Source organism: Zonotrichia albicollis, unplaced genomic scaffold (assembly GCF_047830755.1).
Source record: "Zonotrichia albicollis isolate bZonAlb1 unplaced genomic scaffold, bZonAlb1.hap1 Scaffold_438, whole genome shotgun sequence".
In the NCBI taxonomy this organism is placed as follows: domain Eukaryota; kingdom Metazoa; phylum Chordata; class Aves; order Passeriformes; family Passerellidae; genus Zonotrichia; species Zonotrichia albicollis.
Window position 1 is genome coordinate 1 of NW_027428452.1, and position 25,336 is coordinate 25,336.

Below are 25,336 nucleotides of genomic sequence, written 5' to 3' on the forward strand. Positions count from 1 at the left end.
TGACCCCCGAGCACAGGGGACAGGACTGAGGTGTTTGAGGGGACAGGGGACACCAAGGAGTGGGGACAGGGACCTCTGAGCACAGGGGACAGGACTGAGGTGTCTGGGGGGACAGGGGACACCAAGGTGTGGGGACAAGGGACCCCCGAGCACAGGGGACAGGACTGAGGCATCTGGGGGGGACAGGGGACACCAAGGTGTGGGGACAAGGGACCCCCGAGCACAGGGGACAGGACTGAGGTGTCTGGGGGGACAGAGGACCTGCTTGATGAGGTGGCAGGGGACACCAAGGTGTGGGGACAAGGGACCCCCGAGCACAGGGGATCTGCTCAATGAGGTGACAGGGGACCCCAAGGTGTGGGGACAGGGACCCCAAGCACAGGGGACAGGACTGAGGTGTCTGGGGGGACAGGGGACACCAAGGTGTGGGGACAAGGGACCCCCAAGCACAGGGGACAGGACTGAGGTGTCTGGGGGGACAGTGAACCTGTGACAGGGGAACAGGGGACCCGAATAATCAAGGTGACAAGGCACCTTTCTACAAGGGGTGACAAGTGATGCCCCTCCCTGAGGTGACACCAAACCCCAAAGCACAGGAGGGGTGACAGAACCCACCCAAGCACACCCTGTCTGACACACGGCTGTCCCTGTCCCCCCTGGTAGCCTGTCCCCGCGGTGTCACCTGCTTGATGAGCTCAGACTGTCCCTCACGGCACACACTGACAGACACACGGCTGTCCCTGTCCCTGGTGTCACCTCCTTGATGAGCTCGGACTGGCCCTTTGGGCACACCCTGACAGACACACGGCTGTCCCTGTCCCCTACTCCTGGTGTCACCTCCTTGATGAGCTCGGACTGGCCCTGTGGGCACACCCTGACAGACACACAGCTGTCCCTGTCCCCCCCTGGTGGCCCTGTCCCCACGGTGTCACCTCCCTGATGAGTTGGGACTGCCTCTCTGGGCACAACCTATCCCTTGTCCCCTCTGGTGGCCCTGTCCCCGCGGTGTCACCTCCTTGATGAGCTCGGACTGGCCCTCTGGCTGTCCCTGTCCCCCCCTCTGGTGTCCTCCTATCCCCGCGGTGTCACCTCCTTGATGAGCTCGGACTGCCCCTCTGGCTGTCCCTGTCCCCTGTCCCCCCCAGTGTCCCTGTCCTCGCGGTGTCACCTCCTTGATGAGCTCAGACTGCCCCTCTGGGCACACACTGACAGACACACAGCTGTCCCTGTCCCACCTGGTGGCCCTGTCCCCCGGTGTCACCTCCTTGATGATCTCAGACTGTCCCTCACAGCACACCCCGACAGACACACGGCTGTCCCTGTCCCCCCCTTGGTGGCCTGTCCCCACGGTGTCACCTCCTTGATGAGCTGGGACTGGCCCTCTGGCTGTCCCTGTCCCCTCTGGCTGTCCCTGTCCCCCCTGGTGGCCCTGTCCCCGCGGTGTCACCTCCTTGATGAGCTCAGACTGGCCCTCTGGCTGTCCCTGTCCCCTCTGGCTGTCCCTGTCCCCCCCATGGTGTCCCTGTCCCCGCGGTGTCATCTCCTTGATGAGCTCAGACTGGCCCTGTGGGCACAGATTGACAGACATACGGCTGTCCCTGTCCCCCCCTGGTGGCCCTGTCCCCGCGGTGTCACCTCCTTGATGAGCTGAGACTGCCTCTCTAGGCACAACCTATCCCTTGTCCCCCCCTGGTGTCCCTGTCCCCGCGGTGTCACCTCCTTGATGAGCTCGGACTGGCCCACGCTGTAGCTGTAGTTGGCGATCAGCGCGGCGATGCCCACGTAGGAGCGCACCAGCTCCGCCAGCAGCCGCAGGATGGTCGAGGTGGGCATCAGGGGCTTGGAGCCCCGCGCCCGGGCCCGCTCCTCGCCGCGCTCCCCCTCCTTCTCCTTGCGGCCCTCGCGGCCCTCCTCGGGGCTGGACGCTGTGGGGACATGGGGACAGCGTCAGGGGACAGTCAGGGGACATGGGGACAGGGTCAGGGGGACAGGGACAGGGGACACGGGGACAGGGACAGGGGACACGGGGACACGGGGACAGTGTCAGGGGACAGGGTCAGGGACACGGGGACAGCGTCAGGGGACACGGGGACAGGGACAGGGGACATGGGGACAGCGTCAGGGGACACGGGGACAGGGTCAGGGAACGTGGGGACATGGGGACAGTGTCAGGGGACAGGGTCAGGGACACGGGGATAGGGTCAGGGGACACGGGGACAGGGACAGGGGACATGGGGACAGCGTCAGGGGACACAGGGACAGGGACAGGGGACATGGGGACAGCATCAGGGACACGGGGACAGGGACACGGGGACAGTGTCAGGGACATGGGGACAGGGAACGTGGGGACACAGGGACAGGGACAGGGGACATGGGGACACGGGGACAGGGTCAGGGGACATGGGGACAGCGTCAGGGGACAGTCAGGGGACATGGGGACAGCGTTAGGGAACGTGGGGACAGTGTCAGGGGACACGGGGACAGGGTCAGGGGACATGGGGACAGCGTCAGGGGACATAGGGACATGGAAACAGGGTCAGGGGATATGAGGATAGGGTCAAGGGACAGTCAGGGGACATGGGGACAGTGTCAGGGGACAGTCAGGGGACATGGGGACAGCGCTAGGGACACGGGGACAGCGCCAGGGGACAGTCAGGGGACATGGGGACAGGGTCAGGGGACATGGGGACAGCATCAGGGACACGGGGACAGTGTTAGGGACATGGGGACAGGGACAGGGGACACGGGGACAGGGTCAGGGGACAGTCAGGGGACATGGAGACAGTGTCAGGGGACACAGGAATGGGGTCAGGGGACATGGGGACAGTGTCAGGGGACACAGGAATGGGGTCAGGGGACATGGGGACAGTGTCAGGGGACAGGGGGACATGGAGACAGGGTCAGGGGACACGGGGACAGCATCAGGGGACAGTCAGGGGACACAGGGAGTCACAGGAGGGGCACAACTGGAGGCTACAGAGGGCAGGAGGGATGGAGAAAGTCTTAAAAGACACAGAGGGGACCTCGAGGACCTTGGGGACACGGAGGGGACAGTGGGGACCTCAGGGACAGGAGGGTCTGGGGGACCTTGGGCACACAGAGGGGACACTGGGACGTGTGGGGACACACAGAGGATGTTTGGGGGGGCAGTTGGGAGCACTGGGGTCACAGGGACATGGGGGGGGACATCAGGGTCACAGGGACATGGGGGGGAACATCAGGGACACGCAGGGACAGCAGGGGACTCGAGGGGACAGTGCCACCTTCTCCCTGGGGGGTTCCCGAGGGCGGCGTCTCGGCTGCGGCTCCGTCAGCAGCAAAAACCTGGGCCTGGGGGAGCAGGGGGGGGGGGATCAGAGCCTGAGGGGGGGTCCCCAAAATCCCACCGACCCTCAAATCCAGCCCTGAGCCCCCCCCAAATCACCCCCAGCCCCCCCCCAGGCCACAAAACCCCCCCCAGCACCCCCAAATCACCCTCAGCCCATCCAAGACCCTCTAAATCCCCTCCCAGCCCCCCCAAACTGCCCCCAGCCCCCTAAATCCCCTCCCAGCTGCCCCAAATCATCCCCCAGCCCCAATTCCCTCCAAAGCCCCCCAAACCACTCCTCAATCCCCCCAAATCCCCTCCCAGTCCCTTCAAACCCCCACCCCAAACACCCAGATGCCCTCCAGCCCCCCCAAATCCCTTACCAGCCCCCCCAAATTGCCCCTTAGCCCCCCCAGGACCCCCTAAAATCCCCTAAACCACCCCACAGCCCCCCCAAATCCCCTCCCAGCCCCCCAAACCAGCCCTCAGCCTACCGAACCACCCCTCAGTCCCCCCAAATCCCTTCCAAGTCCCCCCAAACTGCCCCTTAGGCCCCCCAGGACCCCCCAAATCCCCTTACAGCCCCCCCAAACCACCCCTCAGCTCCCCCAAACTACCCCTCAGCCCTCCCAAACTGCCCCTTAGCCCCCCCAAACTACCCCCCAGGACCCCCCAGGCCCCCCCAAACCCCCTTACAGCCCCCCAAACCACCTATCAGCCTTCCCAAACTGCCCCTTATCCCCCCAAACCACCCCCCAGGACCCCCAAATCCCCTTACAGCCCCCCAAACTACCCCTCAACCCCCCCTCAATCCCCTCCCAGGCCCCCCAAACCGCCCCTTAGGCCCCCCAGGACCCCCCAAATCCCCTCACAGACCCCCAAACCACCCCTCAGCCCTCCCAAACTGCCCCTTAGCCCCCCCAAACCACCCCCCAGGACCCCCCAAATCCCTTTACAGCCCCCCAAACCACCCCTCAACCCCCCCTCAATCCCCTCCCAGCCCCCCCAAACCCCCCCTCCAGCCCCCCCAGGACCCCCCAAGCCCCCCGTACGTTGATGGCGAAGCCGGCAGGGGGGTCGAAGTCGGCGGGCGGCCGGGTGAGGCTGCGGTACTGCTGGTACATGTCGTCCCCAATGTCCGACAGCAGCTGGCTCACCTCGCTGGGCGCCGCGCTCTTGGGGTCCCCCTTGTCACCTGAGGGGGGACACGGCGCTCAGGGTGGGCAGGGGGCACCCCCAGAGGGGCTGGGGCACCCTGGTTGCCCCCTATAGGGACACCCCATTTCTGTCCCTATATGGACACCCCAATTCCTTCCCTATAAGAACACCACAACTCCTCCTATGTGGATGTTCCAATCCCTTCCTGACATGGGACACCCCAATTCTCCCTATATGGACACCCCAATTCAATCTCTATTTGGACACCCCAATTCTCCCTACATGGACACCCCAATTCTCCCTATATGGACACCCCAATTCAATCCCTATATGGGCACCCTGATTCCTCCTATAGGGACACCCCAATTCTGTCCCTATATGGACACCCCAATTCTGTCCCTATATGGACACCCTAACCCCTTCCCTATATGGACATTCCAATCCCTTCCCTATAGAAACACCCCAATTCCTTTCCTATATGGACACCCCGATTCCTCCTATATGGGCACCCCAATTCTGTCCCTATATGGACACCCCGATTCTTCCTAGATGGACACCCCAATTCCTCCTATATGGGCACCCCAATTCCTCCTATATGGGCACCCCAATTCTTCCTATATGGACACCCCGATTCTTCCTATATGGACACCCCAATTCTGTCCCTATATGGACACCCTAACCCCTTCCCTATAGGGGCACCCCAATCTCTTCCCTACAGAAACACCCCAATTCCTCCTATATGGACACCCCAATCCCTTCCCTATAGAAACACCCCAATTCCTCCTATATGGACACCCCAATCCCATCCCTATATGGACACCCAAATTCCACTTCCACATGCACCCCACTCCTCTTCTTGCACCCCAAATTTCTCTGGGGGTGTCTGCCCCTATTGTGGGAGTAACCCAAGTCCCCCCAAATATCCAGGGCATTTATCAGAGGCCCAGGGCATTGCACAGGACACCCACAGGGGCACAGTGGGAACTCAGGACGCTGCACAGGACACGCCAAATCCACTTCCACATGCACCCCACTCCTCCCTCTGCACCCCAAATTTCTCTGGGGGTGTCTGCCCCCATTGTGGGAGTACCCCAAGTCCCCAGGGCATTTATCAGAGGCCCAGGGCATTGCACAGGACACCCACAGGGGCATGGTGGGAACTCAGGGTGTTGCACAGGACACCCCAATTCCTGCTCCACATGCACCCCACTCCTCCCTCTGCACCCCAAATTTCTCTGAGGGTGTCTGCTCCATTGTGGGTGTTCCCCAAGTCCCCCAAACCCTTGTCAGAGGCCCAGGACATCACACAGGGGCATGGTGGGCACCCAGGATGTTGCACAGGACACCCCAAATCCAGTTCCACGTGCCCCCACTCCTCCCTCTGCACCCCAAATTTCTCTGGGGGTGTCTGCCCCCATTGTGGGAGTACCCCAAGTCCCCAGGGCATTTATCAGAGGCCCAGGGCATTGCACAGGACACCCACAGGGGCACGGTGGGAACTCAGGGTGTTGCACAGGACACCCCAAATCCAGTTCCACGTGCTCCCCACTCCTCCCTCTGCACCCCAAATTTCTCTGGGGGTGTCTGTCCCCATTGTGGGAGTACCCCAAGTCCCCCCAAATATCCAGGGCATTGCACAGGACACCCACAGGGGCACAGTGGGAACTCAGGGTGTTGCACAGGACACCCCAATTCCTGCTCCACGTGCCCCCACTCCTCCCTCTGCCCACCCCAAGCCCCCCATACCCTCACTGGGGGCATAGTGGGCACCCAGGGCATTGTAGAGGACACCCTAAATCCACTTCCACATGCACCCCACTCCTCCCTGTGCACCCCAAATTTCTCTGGGGGTGTCTGCCCCCATTGTGGGAGTACCCCAAGTCCCCAGGGCATTTATCAGAGGCCCAGGGTATTGCACAGGACACCCACAGGGGCATGGTGGGAACTCAGGGTGTTGCACAGGACACCCCAAATCCAGTTCCACGTGCTTCCCACTTCTCTCTCTGCCCACCCCAAGCCCCCCATACCCTCATGAGGGGAACGGTGGGCACCCAGGGCATTGCACAGCACACCCCAATTCCTGCTCCACGTGCACCCCACTCCTCCCTCTGCACCCCAAATTTCTCTGGGGGTGTCTGCCCCCATTGTGGGCGTTCCCCAAATCCTTATCAGAGGCCCAGGGCATTGCACAGGACACCCACAGGGGCACAGTGGGAACTCAGGGTGTTGCACAGGACACCCCAAATCCAGTTCCACGTGCTCCCCACTCCTCCCTCTGCACCCCAAATTTCTCTGGGGGTGTCTGCCCCCATTGTGGGAGCACCCCAAGTCCCCCAAACCCTTGTCAGAGGCCCAGGACATCACACAGGACACCCACAGGGGCACAGTGGGCACCCAGGACATTGCACAGCACACCCCAAATCCAGTTCCACGTGCTCCCCACTCCTCCCTCTGCCCACCCCGAGCCCCCCCAGCCCCCTGAGCCCCCCGTACCCTCGTCAGGAGCGTGGTAGGCAGCCAGGGCGTTGAGCATGTCGTAGATGACGTCCCGGATGGGCTCGGGGATGGGCGGCAGCGCGGCTGCCTTGGCCGGCGTGGTCTTCACCAGCTGCACCGCGTTGGGGCCCTTGATCCGCAGGTTCTCAAACTCGTCGTCAGAGGCTGGGAAATTGGGGGGAAATTGGGGGTCAGGGATTTGGGGGGATCCTCGGCGGTGTCAGGTTGGGGATGAGGATGAGATGGGATGATGGTTTTTGGGGAGTGGAGGCACCGCTGGGATCCCCATTCTGAGAGACCCCTGTTGTGAGGGTACAGGGACCCCTGGGACCTCATTTGTAGGGAGAGAGGCACCCTTGGGACCCCCATTCTAAGGGTAAAAGGATCCCCAGGACTGAATTTTTGGGGGATAAAGGCACCCCTAGAACCCCCATTTCTAGGGGTGACACCCTTGGAACCCCGTTTTTTGGGCATAAAGGCACCTGGGGATCCCCTCCATGAATCCTCCCAGGACCTCACTACAGATGCCTGGGATTCCACCTATGCCCCTGTCCCCCTTTTAGGAATCCCCCTCACATCCCAGGCCCCCAGGAGCCTGTTCCATGTGCCCAGACCCTCCCCAGGTGCCCCCCCATGACCTTCCATGTCCCTGTCCTCCCTCCAGAACCCACCCCCCATGTCCCAGACCTCCCTCCATGATCCCTCCCCATCCCAGGCCCCTCCAGGAGCCTGTTCCAGGTACTCAGACCCTCCCCAGGATCCCCCACCCCCCTCCAGGAGCCTGTTCCATATACGCAGACCCTCTCCAGGATCCTTCCTCACATCCCAGACCCCCCTCCAGGAGCCTGTTCCATGTACCCAGACCCTCCCCAGGAGTCTCCCCCATGTCCCAGATCCCCTTCCAGGAGCTGGTTCCAAGTCTCCAGGATCGTTCCTCACATCCCAGGGCCCCTCCAGGAGCCTGTCCCAGGTACTCAGACCCTCCCCAGGATCCCTCCCACATCCCAGATCCCCTTCCAGGAGCCTGTTCCAAGTCTCCAGGATCCCTCCCACATCCCAGAGCCCCTCCAGGAGCCTGTTCCAGGTACCCAGACCCTCCCCTGGATCCCTCCCACATCCCACCCCCCTCCAGGAGACTGTCCCATATACCAAGACCCTCCCCAGGATCCCTCCCACATCCCAGAGCCCCTCCAGGAGCCTGTTCCAGGTACCCAGACCCTCCCCAGGATCCCCCTCCAGGAGCTTGTTCCATATACCCAGACCCTCCCCAGGAGAACCCCCCATGTCCCAGATCCCCCTCCAGGAGCCTGTTCCAGGTACCCAGACCCTCCCCAGGATCCCCCACCCCCCTCCAGGAGCCTGTTCAAGGTACCCAGACCCTCCTCAGGATCCCCCACCCCCCTCCAGGAGCCTGTTCCATATACCCAGACCCTCCCTAGGAGAATCCCCCATGTCCCAGACCCCCTTCCAGGAGCCGGTTCCAAGTCTCCAGGATCCCTCCCACATCCCAGACCTCCCGCCAGGAGCCTGTTCCAGGTACCCAGACCCTCCCCAGGATCCCCCACCCCCCTCCAGGAGCCTGTTCCAGGTACCCAGACCCTCCCCAGGAGAACCCCCCATGTCCCAGATCCTCTTCCAGGAGCCGGTTCCAAGACTCCAGGATCCTTCCTCACATCCCAGAGCCCCTCCAGGAGCCTGTTCCATATACCCAGACCCTCCCCAGGAGTCCCCACCCCCCTCCAGGAGCCTGTTCCAGGTACCCAGACCCTCCCCAGGATCCCCCACCCCCCTCCAGGAGCCTGTCCCAGGTACCCAGACCCTCCCCAGGATCCCTCCCACATCCCAGAGCCCCTCCAGGAGCCTGTCCCAGGTACCCAGACCCTTCCCAGGATCCCCCCAGCCCCTCACCGGTGCCGGAGCCGCGCGGCGCGGGCAGGGCGATGCGGATGCAGCCCGTGGCCACCTCGGTGAAGACGTTGGGGCTGCGGCAGGCGGCGGGGCCCAGCACCCGCAGGATGTAATTCACCTCCCGAGAGCCCAGGCTGCCAGAAACCACCCCCGAGGTGGTGCTGCCCGCCCCGCTCGTGGCTGCTGAGCGAACCACCTGGGCACGGGGACACGGCGGGGACATCGTGGGCACAGGGCCAGAGGGGCACCCCCGGGAGAGCTTCCCGTGGGAGCCTGGAGCGCCAGAGCCCTCCTTGGCCCTGCTAGCCCCAGAGTGCCAATTCCCTGATCCCCTTGTCCCCTGGATCCCAACTCCCTGATCCCCTTTGTCCCCAGGATCCCAATTCCCTGATCCCCTTGTCCCCTGGATCCCAATTCCCTGAACCACTTGTCCCCTGGATCCCAATTCCCTGATCCCCTTTGTGCCCTGGATCCCAATTCCCTGATCCCCTTTGTCCCCAGGATCCCAATTCCCTGATCCCCTTGTCCCTGGATCCCAATTCCCTGATCCCCCTTGTCCCTGGATCCCAACTCCCTGATCCCCTTGTCCCTGGATCCCAATTCCCTGATCCCCTTGTCCCATGATCCCAATTCCCTGATCCCCTTGTCCCCTGGATCCCAACTCCCTGATCCCCTTTGTCCCCTGGATCCCAATTCCCTGATCCCCTTGTCCCTTGCAGTTGCAATCCCCTCTCCCCCAGCCCCCCAACTTCCTCTCCCCCAGCCCCCCAACTCTCCTCTCCCCTTATTCCCCTCACCCCCAGCCCCCCAAACCCCTCTCACTTTATTCCACTCACCCTTACCCCCAGCCTCCCAATCCCCCTCTCCCCCAGTCCCCAAATCCGCTCTCCCTCAACCCCCCAATCCCCTCTCTCTTTATTCCCCTCTCCCTCAGCTCTCCAATCCCCTCTCCCTTTATTCCACTCACCCCAAACCCCCCAACTTCCACCTCCCTTTATTCCCCTCATCCCCAGCCCCCCAAACCCCTGTCCCTTCCCTTCCCCTTCCCTTCCCTTTCCCTTCCCTTCCCTTCCCCTTCCCTTCCCTTCCCTTCCCTTCCCTTCCCTTCCCTTCCCTTCCCTTCCCTTCCCTTCCCTTCCCTTCCCTTCCCTTCCCTTCCCTTCCCTTCCCTTCCCTTTCCTTTCCCTTCCCGGAACCTTCCCTTCCCCCTTACCCCCAGCCCCCCAATCCCCCTCTCCCCCAGTCCCCAAATCCGCTCACCCTCAACCCCCCAATCCCCTCTCTCTTTATTCCCCTCTCCCACAGCCCCCCAATCCCCTCTCCCTTAACCCCCCAATCCCCTCTCTCTTTATTCCGCTCACCCCAAACCCCCCAACTTCCATCTCCCTTTATTCCCCCCATCCCCAGCCCCCCAAACCCCTGTCCCTTCCCTTCCCTTCCCTTCCCTTCCCTTCCCTTCCCTTCCCTTCCCTTCCCTTCCCTTCCCTTCCCTTCCCTTCCCTTCCCTTCCCTTCCCTTCCCTTCCCTTCCCTTTCCCTTTCCCTTTCCCTTTCCCCTTCCCCTTCCCCTTCCCCTTCCCTTCCCCTTCCCCTTCCCCTTCCCCTTCCCCTTCCCTTCCCTAATCCCCCTCACCCCCAGCCCCCCAAATCCCCTCACCCCCATCCCCAAACCCCCTCTCCCCCCTCCGCCAGCCCTCACCTTCTCCATGGTGTGCCTCAGCGTGCAGGGATCCTCGATGATGTGCCGGAAGAGCAGCGTGACGAGCGGCGTGAAGCCGGTGAAGCCGGAGCTCTGCGTGAGCGCCAGGATGGTGCGCGTGGAGCGCAGCTCGGCGAACAGCAGCGCGTGCTTGTGCTGCCGCGTCAGGCGCAGGCACAGGCGCAGCGTGGCGTGCAGCGTGTCGGGGTCCACGGGCACCCCCAGCATGCTGACGCACGCCCGCAGCACGGCCGGCACCGCCTCCTCCGCCAGGCCTCGCACCGGAGCCTCGGCGTCGGCGCCGGGGTCGTCCCGCGGCTCCTCGGGGGTGGGAGTGGGGCAGGGAGGGGATGGGCAGGGGGCGGTGGGAGTGGTGGTGGTGGTGCTGGTGGTGGTGGAAGGGGGGTCTTCGTCTGTAGAAGGGGGGTCTGGAGCTGTGGGGAGGAGGAAAGGGGTGAGGAGGGTGGGTTTTGGGGGGTGGGTATGGCTGGGGGTGTCTGGGGCACTTAGTTGTGGCCCCTGGGACACCCCCTCATGGCAATTCTGACCCCCCCATAACCATTCTGACCCCCCTCATGGCCATTCTGACCCCCCCCATAACCATTCCGACCCCCCTCGTGGCCATTCTGATCCCACCATGACCTCTGTGACCCCCATGATCATTCTAATCCCACCATGATCATTCTGAGCCCACCATGACCATTCTGATCCCACCATGACCATTCTGACCCCCCCATAACCATTCTGAGCCCCCCATGGCCATTCTGAGCCCACCATGATCATTCTGAGCCCCCATTACCATTCTAATCCCACCATGATCATTCTGAGCCCCCCATGGCCATTCTGATCCCACCATGATCATTCTGAGCCCCCCCATTACCATTCTAATCCCACCATGACCATTCTGAGCCCACCATGACCATTCTGAGCCCACCATGACCATTCTGAGCCCACCATGATCGTTCTGAGCCCACCATGATCGTTCTGATCCCACCGTGACCATTCTGATCCCATCATGATCATTCTGACCCCCATAACCATTTTGATCCCACCATGACCATTCTGATCCCACCATGACCATTATGAACCCCCTCATGGCCATTCTGATCCCACCATGACCATTCTGATCCCACCATGGCCATTCTGATCCCACCATGACCATTCTGAGCCCCCCATTACCATTCTGAGCCCTCATTACCATTCTGATCCCACCATGACCATTCTGACCCCACCATGGCCATTCTGATCGCACCATGATCATTCTGAGCCCACCACGACCATTATGAACCCCCTCATGGCCATTCTGATCCCATCATGATCATTCTGACCCCCATAACCATTCTGATCCCACCATGACCATTCTGACCTCCCATGACCATTCTGAGCCCCCCATGACCATTCTGACCCCACTGTGACCTCTATGACCTGCCATGACCATTCTGACCCCCTTGTGACCCCCCCACACTCCCCCAAAACCCCTCAGACCCCTCCCCATCACCTCTCAGATCACCCCAAAACCTCTCAAACTCATCCATAACTCCTCAGACCACTCCTCATCACCCCTCAGACCCCCCAAAACCCCTCCAATGCCCCCATAACCTCCTTGACCCCCCAAACCCCCCCCAGACCCTCCCCAGCCCCATACCGGGGGTCTCATCCTTGCCCTTCCCCTCGGGGTCCTCGGCGCCCCCCTCATCGCGGCCCTTCCCGGCCCGGGGGGGTCTCAGCAGCGTCAGCATCACCGGGCGCCGGTTCCCGGTCTCCTCGTTCACCTGGGGACACCGGGGGTGACAGGGGTGACACCGGGGCAGGGTGTGTCCCCTGCAGCGGGTGACACCGGGACTGTGTTCCCCTGGGCTGGGTGGCACCAGGGGTCTGGCCCCTGCCCTTAGGGGAGTGTCCCCCTGCCCTGGGTGACCCTGGGGCTGTGTCCAGGATGTGTCCCTGTGCCCCAGGGTTGTGTCGCCATGACCCTGGCCTATGTCCCCATGGCCTGGCTGACCCCAGGGCCGTGTCCCCAAGGCCTGGGGCTGTGTCCCCATGGCCTGGCTGACCGCAGGCTGTGTCCCCAAGCCCCCCAGCCCCTCACCTGCACCACGGTGGTGAACTGCATGGTGCAGCGGTGTGTCCCCACACCCCAGGGCTGTGTCCCTGTGACCCCGGGGCTGTGTCCCCATGGCCTGGCTGACCCGAGGCTGTGTCCCCATGTCCCCATGCCCCCCGGCCCCTCACCTGCACCATGGTGGTGAACTGCACAGTGTAGCGGTGTGTCCCCACACCCCAGGGCCGTGTCCCCATGGCCTGGCTGACCCCAGGATCATGTCCCCACACGCCAGGGCCGTGGCCCCGATACCCCGGGGCTGTGTCCCCATGTCCCCAAGCCCCCCAGCCCCTCACCTGCACCATGGTGGTGAACTGCACGGTGTAGCGCCGCCTGCCGGCCGTGAAGCGCACGCTGGGCTCGCCGGCTCTCCAGGCCGCGTCGATGGTGCTGTTGTTGCTGGCGCTGTAGCTGCACCAGCGGCCAGAGCGGTCATCAAACCAGCGCCAGTTGTTCCCAGTGGCCTGCAGGTACTGGGGGGGTACATGGGGAGGGGGGGGGTCAGTGCTCTGGAGCCCCTCATGTGCCCCCCAAACCTTGCTCAGGGTAGTGCTGGGTGTGGTGGGGGTGTGAGGTAATTGTCCCCATCACAGGGACATCGTGTATCCCTCAGGACTCTGTGTGTCACCAGAGACCCTTCACATGACCCCATGTCCCCCAGAACCCTCTGTGTCACCCCTGTGTCACTCCCTGTGTCCCCCAGGACCCTTTCTGTCACCTCTGTGTCCCCCAGAACTCCAAGGCCCCTCCCCAGGACCCCGCGTGTCATCCCCTGTGCCACCTCCTGCATCCCCCAGGACCCTGAGTGCCACCCCTGTGTCACCTTGTGTCTCGTAGGGTCCCAAGGCCCTTCCCCAGGACCCTGTGTGTGTCATCCCATGTCACTCCCTATGTCCCCCAGGACCCTTTGTGTCACTCCTGTGTCACTCCCTGTGTCCCCCAGGGCCACAAGGCTCCTCCTCAGATCCCTGTGTGTCACCCCCTGTGTCCCCCAGGACCCTGTGTGTCACCCCTGTGTCACTCCCTGTGTCCCCCTGGGCCACAAGGCTCCTCCTCAGGACCCTGTGTGTGACCCCCTGTGTCCCCCAGGACCCTGTGTGTGACCCCACGTCTCCCAAGACTCTGGGTATCACCCCCTGTGTCCCTCAGGACCCTGTGTGTGACCCCACGTCTCCCAAGACTCTGGGTGTCACCCCGTGTGTGCCCCAGAACCCCAAGGGTCTTCCCCAGGGCTCTGTGTGTCACCCCCTGTGTCCCCAAGGGCTCTGGGTGTCACCCCTTGTGTCCCCCCTGTGTCCCCAAGGGCTCTGAGTGTCACCCCCTGTTTCCCCCAGGGCTCTGTGTGTCAACCCCGGTGTCACCCCCTGTATCACCCTGTGTCCCCAAGGGCTCTGTGTGTCACCCCCTGTTTCCCCCAGGACTCTGGGTGTCACCCCTGTGTCCCCCTGGGCCACAAGGCTCCTCCTCAGGACCCTGTGTGTCACCCCCTGTGTCCCCAAGGGCTCTGTGTGTCACCCCCTGTGTCACCCTGGCTGCTCCACTCCCCTCCCAGCCCCACCATGTGTCCCCAGGAGCTCCCCATGTCCCCTTCCAGCCCCCCCATAACCCCTCAGGACCCCCCAAATTCCCCTCAGGACCCCCCAAATTCCCCCCAGGACCCCCAGATTCCCCTCAGGACCCCCCAAATTCCCCCCAAGACCCCCCAAATTCCCCCCAGGACCCCCCAGATTCCCCTCAGGACCCCCCAGACTCCCCCCAGCCCTCCCACCTTGTTCATCTGCGCGCGGCGCTTGGAGGACACGGCCGTCTTCTCATAGAAATCAATGAGCAGCAGCACAGGGGTGATCCACCTTTTTTTTGGGGGGGTCAGGAGAGTTGTGAGAGCATCCCAGGGGGGTTTTTGGGGGGGTTCTGGGGGGGTCTGCAAGGGCTCACTCCTTACTTGGGGGTCTGCACCTCCTTGTGCTCCTTGGCAGCCTGCAGGCAGGGCTGCACCACCTCCAGCAGCTTGATCAGCACGTCCAGCACGCAGCTGGACTCCACCACGCGGGCACAGGGCAGCTTCAGCTCCTGGGGCACCCCAAAAACATCAGCACCTCAAAATATCCACCAAAACACCCCAAAAATCCCGACCAAAATATCCACTAAAACACCCCAAAAATCCCAATCAAAATATCCAGAAATGCCCCCAAAATATCCACAGAAACCAGCACGCAGCTGGACCCTCCCAAAGGGGCACAGGGCAGCTTCAGCTCCTGGGGCACCCCAAAAACATCAGCACCCCAAAAAACACCGAAATCCCGACCAAAATATCCAGAAACGCCCCCAAAATATCCACAGAAACCAGCACGCAGCTGGACCCTCCCAAAGGGGCACAGGGCAGCTTCATCACCTGGGGCATCCCAAAAACATCAGCACCCCAAAATATCCACCAAAACACCCCAAAAATCCCGACCAAAATATCCACCAAAACACCCCAAAAATCCCAATCAAAATATCCAGAAATGCCCCCAAAATATCCACAGAAACCAGCACGCAGCTGGATCCTCCCAAAGGGGCACAGGGCAGCTTCAGCTCCTGGGGCACCCCAAAAACATCAGCACCCCACAAAAACACCCCCAAAACACCCTCAAAGCACCCCAAAACAACCCCAAACCTTGGGATTTTTGGAACATGAGCCACCTCTGGAAAGCACCTGGTGAGGCCCAGGGACCCAGGGGTGTCCCCCCCAAGTTTTGGGGTGCCTTCCCAGGTTTTGGGTTCACCCCAAGTTTTGTGGTCATCCCCCCACATTCTGTGGTCACTCCCCCCAGACTTTGTGGTCATTCCCCCAAGTTTTGGGTTAATCTCTGCAGGTTTTGGGATTAACCCCACCGGGTTTTGGGTTAACTCCCCCAGGTTTTGGGATTAACCCCACTGGGTTTTGAGGTCACTCCCCCACGTTCTATGGTCACTCCCCCAGGTTTTGGGGTCCCCCCCGGGTTTTGGGGTCACTCCCCCAGGTTTTGGGGTTCCCCTCGGGTTTTGGGGTCACTCCCCCACATTCTATGGTCACTCCCCCAGGTTTTGGGTTAAGCCTCCCAGGTTTTGGGGTCCCCCCCGGGTTTTGGGGTTCCCCCCGGGTTTGGGGTCACTTCCCCATGTTCTATGGTCATTCCCCCAAGTTTTGGGTTAAGCCCCCCAGGTTTTGGGATTAACCCCACCGGGTTTTGGGGTCACTCCCCCACATTCTATGGTCACTCCCCCAGGTTTTGGGTTAAGCCCCCCAGGTTTTGGGATTAACCCCACTGGGTTTTGGGTTAACTCCCCCAGGTTTTGGGGTCCCCCCCGGGTTTTGGGGTCACTCCCCCACGTTCTATGGTCATTCCCCCAAGTTTTGGGTTAAGCCCCCCAGGTTTTGGGGTTCCCCTAGGTTTTGGGGTCACTCCCCCACATTCTATGGTCACTCCCCCAGGTTTTGGGTTAATCTACGCAGGTTTTGGGATTAACCCCACCGGGTTTTGGGGTCACTCCCCCAGGTTTTGGGGTTCCCCCCGGGTTTTGGGGTCACTCCCCCACATTCTATGGTCACTCCCCCAGGTTTTGGGTTAAGCCCCCCAGGTTTTGGGATTAACCCCACCGGGTTTTGGGGTCACTCCCCCAGGTTTTGGGGTTCCCCTCGGGTTTTGGGGTCACTCCCCCATGTTCTATGGTCACTCCCCCAGGTTTTGGGTTAACCCTCCCCAGGTTTTGGGCTTCCCCCCGGGTTTTGGGGTCACTCCCCCACGTTCTATGGTCACTCCCCCAGGTTTTGGGTTAATCTCCGCAGGTTTTGGGATTAACCCCACTGGGTTTTGGGTTAACTCCCCCAGGTTTTGGGGTCCCCCCCGGGTTTTGGGGTCACTCCCCCACGTTCTATGGTCATTCCCCCAAGTTTTGGGTTAAGCCCCCCAGGTTTTGGGGTTCCCCCCGGGTTTTGGGGTCACTCCCCCAGGTTTTGGGGTTCCCCTCGGGTTTTGGGGTCACTCCCCCATGTTCTATGGTCATTCCCCCAAGTTTTGGGTTAAGCCCCCCAGGTTTTGGGATTAACCCCACTGGGTTTTGGGTTAACTCCCCCAGGTTTTGGGGTTCCCCCCAGGTTTTGGGGTCACTCCCCCAGGTTTTGGGTTAACTCCCCCAGGTTTTGGGGGTACCTCGAAGAGCAGGGTGAGCAGCAGGATGCGCGTGGCCAGGTTGGAGGCCTGGGGCAGGGTGGCCATTTGGCTGATCCACTCCGACACCGTCTTGGTGTCGCTGGTGGTCAGCGGCACGGCCGCCTTGATCAGGACATCGGCCGCCTCCCACACCTGGGGGGACGAGTGGTCAGGAGGTCAGTGGGGTCACTGGGGGTCAGTGGGTAGTGGGGATCAGGGTGGTCACTGGGGTTATAGGGTCACTGGGGGTCAGTGGGGATCAGGGTGGTCTGTGGGGTTATGGGGTCACTGGGGCACGGCCGCCTTTATCAGGACATCAGCCGCTTCCCACACCTGGGGGAACGAGTGGTCAGTGGTCAGTGGGGGTCAGGGGTCACTGGGGGTCACTGGGGATCAGGGTGGTCAGTGGGGTTATGGGGTCACTGGGGGTCAGAGGTCAGTGGGGCATGGCCACCTTGATCAGGACATTGGCTGCTTCCCACACCTGGGGAGGCGAGTGGTCAGTGGTCACTGGGGTTATGGGGTCACTGGGGGTCACTGGGGATCAGGGTGGTCAGTGGGGTTATGGGGTCACTGGGGGTCAGGGTGGTCAGTGGGGTTATGGGGTCACTGGGGATCAGGGTGGTCAGTGGGGTTATGGGGTCACTGGGGGTCAGTGGGTAGTGGGGATCAAGGTGGTCAGTGGGTCAGTGGGGTCACTGGGGGTCAGTGGGGATCAGGGTGGTCACTGGGGGTCAGAGGTCAGCGGGGCATGGCCGCCTTGATCAGGACATCAGCCGCTTCCCACACCTGGGGGAACGAGTGGTCAGTGGGGGTCAGGGGTCACTGGGGGTCAGTGGAGACCAGGGTGGTCACTGGGGTTATGGGGTCACTGGGGGTCAGGGTGGTCAGTGGGGTTATGGGGTCAGTGGGGGTCAGAGGTCAGCAGCACGGCCACCTTGATCAGGACATTGGCTGCTTCCCACACCTGGGGGAATGAGTGGTCAGGAGGTCAGTGGGGTCAGTGGGGTCACTGGGGGTCAGTGGGGTTATGGGGTCACTGGGGGTCAGTGGGGATCAGGGTGGTCAGTGGGGTTATGGGGTCAGAGGTCAGCAGCACGGCCACCTTGATCAGGACATCGGCTGCTTCCCACACCTGGGGGAATGAGTGGTCAGGAGGTCAGTGGGATCAGTGGGGTCACTGGGGGTCAGTGGGTAGTGGGGATCAGGGTGGTCAGTGGGGTTATGAGGTCACTGGGGCATGGCCACCTTGATCAGGACATTGGCTGCCTCCCACACCTGGGGGGACGAGTGGTCAGTGGTCAGTGGGGTTATGGGGTCACTGGGGGTCAGGGTGGTCAGTGGGGTTATGGGGTCACTGGGGGTCAGAGGTCAGTGGGGCATGGTCACCTTGATCAGGACATTGGCTGCTTCCCACTCCTGGGGGAACGAGTGGTCAGTGGTCAGTGGGGGTCAGGGGTCAGTGGGGGTCAGTGGGGATCAGGGTGGTCACTGGGGGTCAGAGGTCAGGGGGGCACAGCCACTTTGATCAGGACATTGGCTGCCTCCCACTCCTGGGAGTCAGTGGTCAGTGGGTCAGCGGGGTTCAGGGGGGCACCTGGCACACCTGGGGGCTCAGGGGGTCTCAGGGTAGGTTTGGCACAAGTTTAGGGGTCTCAGGGCTGGTTCAGGGTGGGTTTAGGGGTCTCAGGGTTAGCTCAGGGTGGGTTTGGGGGTCTCAGAAGTGGTTCAGGGTGGGTTTGGGACAGGTTTAAGCTGGATTTAGGCTGTATTTAGGGCTCCATACCTGCTGCACCACCTGTTTGAGCACGCTGTCCCAGTAGGCCGGGCCATTGCAGCACACAGCCATGACTGGGGTCAGGGATCTCAGGGTGGGTTTAGGGGTCTCAGAGCTGGTTCAAGGTGGGTTTAGGGCAGGTTTAGGGGTCTCAGGGCTGGTTCAGGGCAGATTTAGGGCAGGTTTCAGCTGGATTTAGGCTGTATTTAGGGCTCCATACCTGCTGCACCACCTGTTTGAGCACGCTGTCACGGTAGGCCGGGCCATTACGGCACATGGCCATCGCTGGGGTCAGGGGTCTCAGGGTGGGTTTAGGGGTCTCAGAGTTGGCTCAGGGTGGGCTTAGGGGTCTCAGGGCTGGTTCAGGGCGGATTTAAGGCAGGTTTAGGCTGGGTTTAAGGCTCCATACCTGCTGCACCACCTGTTTGAGCACGCTGTCGCGGTAGGCCGGGCCGTTGCGGCGCACGGCCGTCATCAGCAGGTCGCACACGCGGTACACGGTGTCGGGCAGCTCGTCCAGCAGCTGAGAGCAGCCCGGCAGCATCGAGTCCGTGAAGGCGCCGAGCTCGGCCGCCTCCAGCGGCTCGGCCCCCTCGAACTTCTCCAGGCACTTGGCCTCCTCCTCCTCCTGCCGCTCCCGCGCCCGCCGCTCCTCCTCCTCCTTGCGGCACGCGGCCTCCTGAGGGGAACGGGGTGAGGAGGGGGAGAACGGGGGAGAAATGGGGTTTGGCAAAGGGAAATGGGGGAGAAATGGGGTTTGGGGCAGGGAAATGGGGTTTGGGGCAGGGAAATGGGGGCAGGGAAATGGGGTTTGGGGCAGGGAAATGGGGGTTTGGGGCAGGGAAATGGGGGTTTGGGGCAGGGAAATGGGGGCAGGGAAATGGGGTTTGGCGAAGGGAAATGGAGGAGAAATGGGGTTTGGCAAAGGGAAATGGGGGAGAAATGGGAGTTTGGGGCAGGGAAATGGGGATTTGGCAAAGGGAAATGGGGTTTGGGGCAGGGAAATGGGGGTTTGGGGCAGGGAAATGGGGTTTGGGGCAGGGAAATGGAGGAGAAATGGGGGTTGGGGCAGGGAAATGGGGTGAGGAGGGGGAGAAAGAGGGAGAAATGGGGTTTGGGGGAGAGAAATAGGGGTGAAATGGGGGTTGGGGGGAGAAATGGAGTTGGGGCAGGGAAATGGAGGAGAAATGGGGTTTGGGGCAGGGAAATGGGGTTTGGGGCAGGGAAATGGGGTTTGGGGCAGGGAAATGGGGGAGAAATGGGAGTTTGGGGCAGGGAAATGGGGTTTGGGGTAGGGAAATGGGGTTTGGGGTAGGGAAATGGGGGCAGGGAAATGGGGTTTGGGGCAGGGAAATGGAGGAGAAATGGGGGTTTGGGGCAGGGAAATGGAGGAGAAATGGGGTTTGGGGTAAAGAAACGGGGTTTGGGGTAAGGAAATGGAGTTTGGGGTAAGGAAATGGGAGCTTGGGGCAGGGAAATGGGGTTTGGGGTAGGGAAATGGGGTTTGGGGCAGGGAAATGGGGTTTGGGGCAGGGAAATGGGGTTTGGGGTAGGGAAATAGAGGAGAAATGGGGTTTGGGGCAGGGAAATGGAGGAGAAATGGGGTTTGGGGCAGGGAAATGGGGTTTGGGGCAGGGAAATGGGGGAGAAATGGGAGTTTGGGGCAGGGAAATGGAGGAGAAATGGGGTTTTTGGGACAGGAAATGGGGTTTTTGGGACAGGAAATGGGGTTTTTGGGGGTCCCACCTCTGGGGACTCGGCGCGCTGCTCCATGGGGATGTCCTGGCCCAGGGACATGGCGATGGCTCTCATCATCTGATCCTCCTCTGACATGCTCAGGTCCTGGGGGGCAGCGTCAGGGGCTGCGGGGACCCCCAAGAGCACCCCAAAAACCACCAGGAGCCCCAAAAACCACCCAAACCATCCCAAAAACCACCCAAACCATCCCAAAAACCACCAGGAGCCCCAAAAACCACCCAAACCATCCCAAAAACCACCAGAAATCCCAAAAATCCACCCAAAAATCCACCAGGAACTCCCAAACCCCTTCAAAGCAGCCCGAAAACCACCCCTTCAAAGCACCCCAAAAAACCATCAGAACCTCCAAAAACCACCCAAACCATCCCAAAAACCACCCAAAAATCCACCAGGAACTCCCAAACCCCTTCAAAGCACCCCAAAAAACCATCAGGACCTCCAAAAACCACCCAAACAACCCTAAAAAATCCCAAAATCCACCCAAAAATCCACCAGGAAATTCCAAACCCCTTCAAAGCAGCCCGAAAAACCACCCCTTCAAAGCACCCCAAAAAACCATCAGGAGCCCCAAAAACCACCCAAACCATCCCAAAAACCACCCAAACCATCCCAAAACCCACCAGGAATCCCAAAATACCACCCAAAAATCCACCAGGAACTCCAAACCCCTTCAAAGCACCCAAAAAAACCATCAGGACCTCCAAAAACCACCCAAACAACCCCAGAATCCCTCAGGACCCCACCCTCAAAACATCCAAAAACCACAAGGAACCCCCAAAAAACAGCGAGGTCCCCCAAAACCCCTCAGGATCCCTCCCAACCCCCCCCCACAAGTCCTCCTTATTTCCCCTTCCCTCACTGCAAGACCCCCCCAAACCCCTCCCTGATCCCCCAAATCCTCTCTATTCCCCTTCCCTCAGTGCAAGACCCCCCCCAAATCCTCTCTATTCCCCTTCCCTCAGTGCAAGACCCCCCAAATCCTCTCTATTCCCCTTCCCTCACGGCAAGACCCCCCAAATCCTCTCTATTCCCCTTCCCCCAGTGCAAGACCCCCCCAAATCCTCTCTATTCCCCTTCCCTCACTGCAAGACCCCCCCAAATCCTCTCTATTCCCTTCCCTCACTGCAAGACCCCCCCAAATCCTCTCTATTCCCCTTCCCCAGTGCAGGACCCCCCCAAATCCTTTCTATTCCCCTTCCCTCAGTGCAGGACCCCCCCCAAATCCTCTCTATTTCCCTCCCCCACTGCAGGACACCCCCAAATCCTCTCTATTCCCCTTCCCCCAGTGCAGGACCCCCCCCCAAATCCTCTCTATTCCCCTTCCCTCACTGCAGGACCCCCCCCAAATCCTCTCTATTCCCCTTCCCCCAGTGCAAGACCCCCCCAAATCCTCTCTATTCCCCTTCTCCCAATGCAGGACCCCCCCAAATCCTTTCTATTCCCCTTCCCTCAGTGCAGGACCCCCCAAATCCTCTCTATTCCCCTTCCCCCAGTGCAGGACCCCCCCAAATCCTCTCTATTCCCCTTCCCCCAGTGCAGGACCCCCCCAAATCCTCTCTATTCCCCTTCCCCAGTGCAGGACCCCCCCAAATCCTCTCTATTCCCCCTCCCCCACTGCAGGACCCCCCCCCAAATCCTCTCTATTCCCCTCCCCCACTGCAGGACCCCCCCCAAATCCTCTCTATTCCCCTTCCCTCAGTGCAGGGACCCCCCCCAAATCCTCTCTATTCCCCTTCCCCCACTGCAGGACCCCCCCAAATCCTCTCTATTCCCCTTCCCTCAGTGCAAGACCCCCCCAAATCCTCTCTATTCCCCTTCCCTCAGTGCAGGACCCCCCCCAAATCCTCTCTATTCCCCTTCCCCCAGTGCAGGACCCCCCCCAAATCCTCTCTATTCCCCTTCCCTCACTGCAAGACCCCCCCAAATCCTCTCTATTCCCCTTCCCTCACTGCAGGACCCCCCCCAAATCCTCTCTATTTCCCCTTCCCTCAGTGCAAGACCCCCCAAATCCTCTCTATTCCCCTTCCCCCAGTGCAGGACCCCCCCCAAATCCTCTCTATTCCCCTTCCCCCACTGCAGGACCCCCCCAAATCCTTTCTATTCCCCTTCCCTAAGTGCAGGACCCCCCCAAATCCTCTCTATTCCCCTTCCCTCAGTGCAAGACCCTCCCAAATCCTCTCTATTCCCCTTCCCCCAGTGCAGGACCCCCCCAAATCCTCTCTATTCCCCTTCCCTCACTGCAGGACCCCCCCAAATCCTCTCTATTCCCCTTCCCTCAGTGCAGGACCCCCCCAAATCCTCTCTATTCCCCTTCCCCCACTGCAGGACCCCCCCAAATCCTCTCTATTCCCCTTCCCCAGTGCAGGACCCCCCCAAATCCTCTCTATTCCCCTTCCCTCACTGCAACACCCCCCCAAATCCTCTCTATTCCCCTTCCCTCACTGCAAGACCCCCCCAAATCCTCTCTATTCCCCTTCCCCCAGTGCAGGACCCCCCAAATCCCCTCCCCCCACCCCAGCCCCCCCCATTGTGCGCCCCCAGCCCCACTGACCCGTGCAGAGCCCCCCATCAGCGGCGGTGGGTGGGTGAGCAGGTACTCCGTGGCCTGCTCCATGGTGTTGGTGTTGAGCAGCGCCTCCATGGCGTGCTCCGGGAGAAACCCATGTCCATCAGCTGGGGAGGGGGCACACAGAGGGGTCAGGGGGGGATTTGGGGGTGTGAGGAGGGGTTTGAGGGGCACAGGGAGGGGTTTGGGGGGCACAGGGAGGGGTTTGAGGGAGATTTAGGGGGGCACAAAAGGGTCAGGGAGGGGTTTGGGGGGCATTTGGGGCACAGGGAGGGGTTTGGGGGGAACATGGGGGGGTCACAGAAGGTTTGGGGGGCATTTGGGGCACAGAGAGGGATTTGGGAGGGACAGGGAGGGATTTGGGGGAGATTTAGGGGGGCACAAAAGGGTCAGGGAGGGGTTTGGGGGATTTGGGCACAGGGAGGGGTTTGAGGGATTTTGGGGGGCACAGGAAGGGGTCAGGGGGTTAGGGAAGGGTTTGAGGGGAACGAGGAGGGGGTTAAGGGGACACAGGGAGGGGTTTGAGGGGATTTAGGGGGGAACAAAAGGGTCAGGGAGGGGTTTGGGGGAACATGGGGGGGTCACAGAAGGGTTTGGGGGGCATTTGGGGCACAGAGAGAGATTTGGGGGGGACAGGGAGGGGTTTGAGGGGATTTAGGGAGGCACAGGAAGGGGTCAGGGGGTTAGGGAAGGGTTTGAGGGGAATGAGGAGGGGTTTGAGGGGCACAGGGAGGGGTTTGGGGGAGATTTAGGGGGGCACAAAAGGGTCAGGGAGGGGTTTGGGGGGATTTGGGGGGACAGGGAGGGGTTTGGGGGAGATTTAGGGGAGCACAAAAGGGTCAGGGAGGGGTTTGGGGGGCATTTGGGGCACGGAGAGGGATTTGGGGGGAACATGGGGGGGTCACAGAAGGGTTTGGGGAGCATTTGGGGCACAGAGAGGGATTTGGGGGGGACAGGGAGGGGTTTGAGGAGATTTGGGGAGCACAGGGAGGGGTTTGGAGGGAACATGGGGGGGGTCACAGAAGGGTTTGGGGAGCATTTGGGGCACAGGGAGGATTTGGGGGGGACATGGGGGGGTCACAGAAGGGTTTGGGGGGCATTTGGGGCACAGGGAGGGATTTGGGGGGACATGGGGGGGTCACAGAAAGGTTTGGGGGGCATTTGGGGCACAGGGAGGGATTTGGGGAGCACAGGGAGGGGTTTGAGGAGGATTTGGGGGGACACAGGAAGGGGTCAGGGGGTTAGGGAAGGGTTTGAGGGGAACGAGGAGGGGTTTGAGGGGATTTAAGGGGGCACAAAAGGGTCAGGGAGGGATTTGGGGGGGACATGGAGGGGTTTGAGGAGGATTTTGGGGGGACCTCACACCTCCCATTTTTCACTCCCACCTCCAAATTTTTTGTCTCACCCCCCATTTTCCCCCCTCCCACCCCCCATTTTCCCCCCTCCCACCCCCACTTTCCCCTCTCCCACCCCCATTTTCCCCCATCCATCCCCACTTTCCCCCCTCCCACCCCCCATTCTTCCATCCCCACTTTCCCCCTCCCATCCCCCACTTTCCCCCCTCCCACCCCCACTTTCCCCCCTCCCACCCTCCACTTTCCCCCCTCCCACCCCCCATTTTCCCCCATCCCATCCCCACTTTCCCCCCTCCCACCCCCCATTCTTCATCCCCACTTTCCCCCCTCCCATCCCCCACTTTCCCCCCTCCCACCCCCCATTTTCCCCACTCCCACCCCCATTTTCCCCTCTCCCACCCCCACTTTCCCCCCTCCCACCCCCACTTTCCCCCCTCCCCACCCCCATTTTCCCCCCATTTTCCCCTATCCCACCCCCCATTTTCCCCCACTTTCCCCTATCCCACCCCCATTTTCCCCCCACTTTCCCCCCTCCCACCCCCCATTTTCCCCCTCCCACCCCCACTTTCCCCCCTCCCACCCCCACTTTCCCCCCTCCCATCCCCACTTTCCCCCCTCCTACCCCCCACTTTCCCCTGTCCCACCCCCATTTTCCCTATCCCACCCCCCATTTTTCCCCTATCCCCCACCTGCTGCAGCTGCTGCTGGTTGACGTGGGGCTCCCTGCGGGCTCCCCCCTCGTCGCCGCCGGGCTCGTCGGGCGCGGGCCCCTCTCGCTCGCGGCCCAGGCGCTCGCGCAGCAGCGGCTCCGCCCGCAGGATGTGGCACAGGATGGCCAGCATGGACTCGGCCATGCGCCCCCCGTACACCTTCAGCGGCCGCCGCTGCCACAGCTGCTTGATGCAGGCGAACGCGGCCTGGGGACACAGCGGGACATGGTGGGACACGGTGGGGACATGGTGGGAGATGGTGGGGACATGGCAGGGACATGGCAGGGACATGGGACACAGCGGGGACACGGTGGGACACGGTGGGGACAT

General features: G+C 61.6%; 1 protein-coding gene across 1 annotated transcript; it reads right to left on the reverse strand.

The window, feature by feature from the left end:
• Nucleotides 1–1,716: 1,716 nt before the first annotated feature.
• Nucleotides 1,717–25,336, reverse strand: LOC141727968 (E3 ubiquitin-protein ligase HUWE1-like; the record flags this gene model as incomplete). Its single annotated transcript, XM_074534257.1, is given in 16 exon segments — nt 1,717–1,925; nt 3,264–3,330; nt 4,360–4,502; nt 6,959–7,126; nt 8,870–9,065; nt 10,568–11,001; nt 12,213–12,339; nt 12,965–13,141; nt 14,437–14,518; nt 14,611–14,738; nt 16,841–16,993; nt 19,027–19,296; nt 20,364–20,459; nt 22,927–23,027; nt 23,030–23,048; nt 24,986–25,336. Coding segments are annotated over 16 exon segments (2,721 nt in total), but the record flags the coding sequence as incomplete, so codon positions are not given.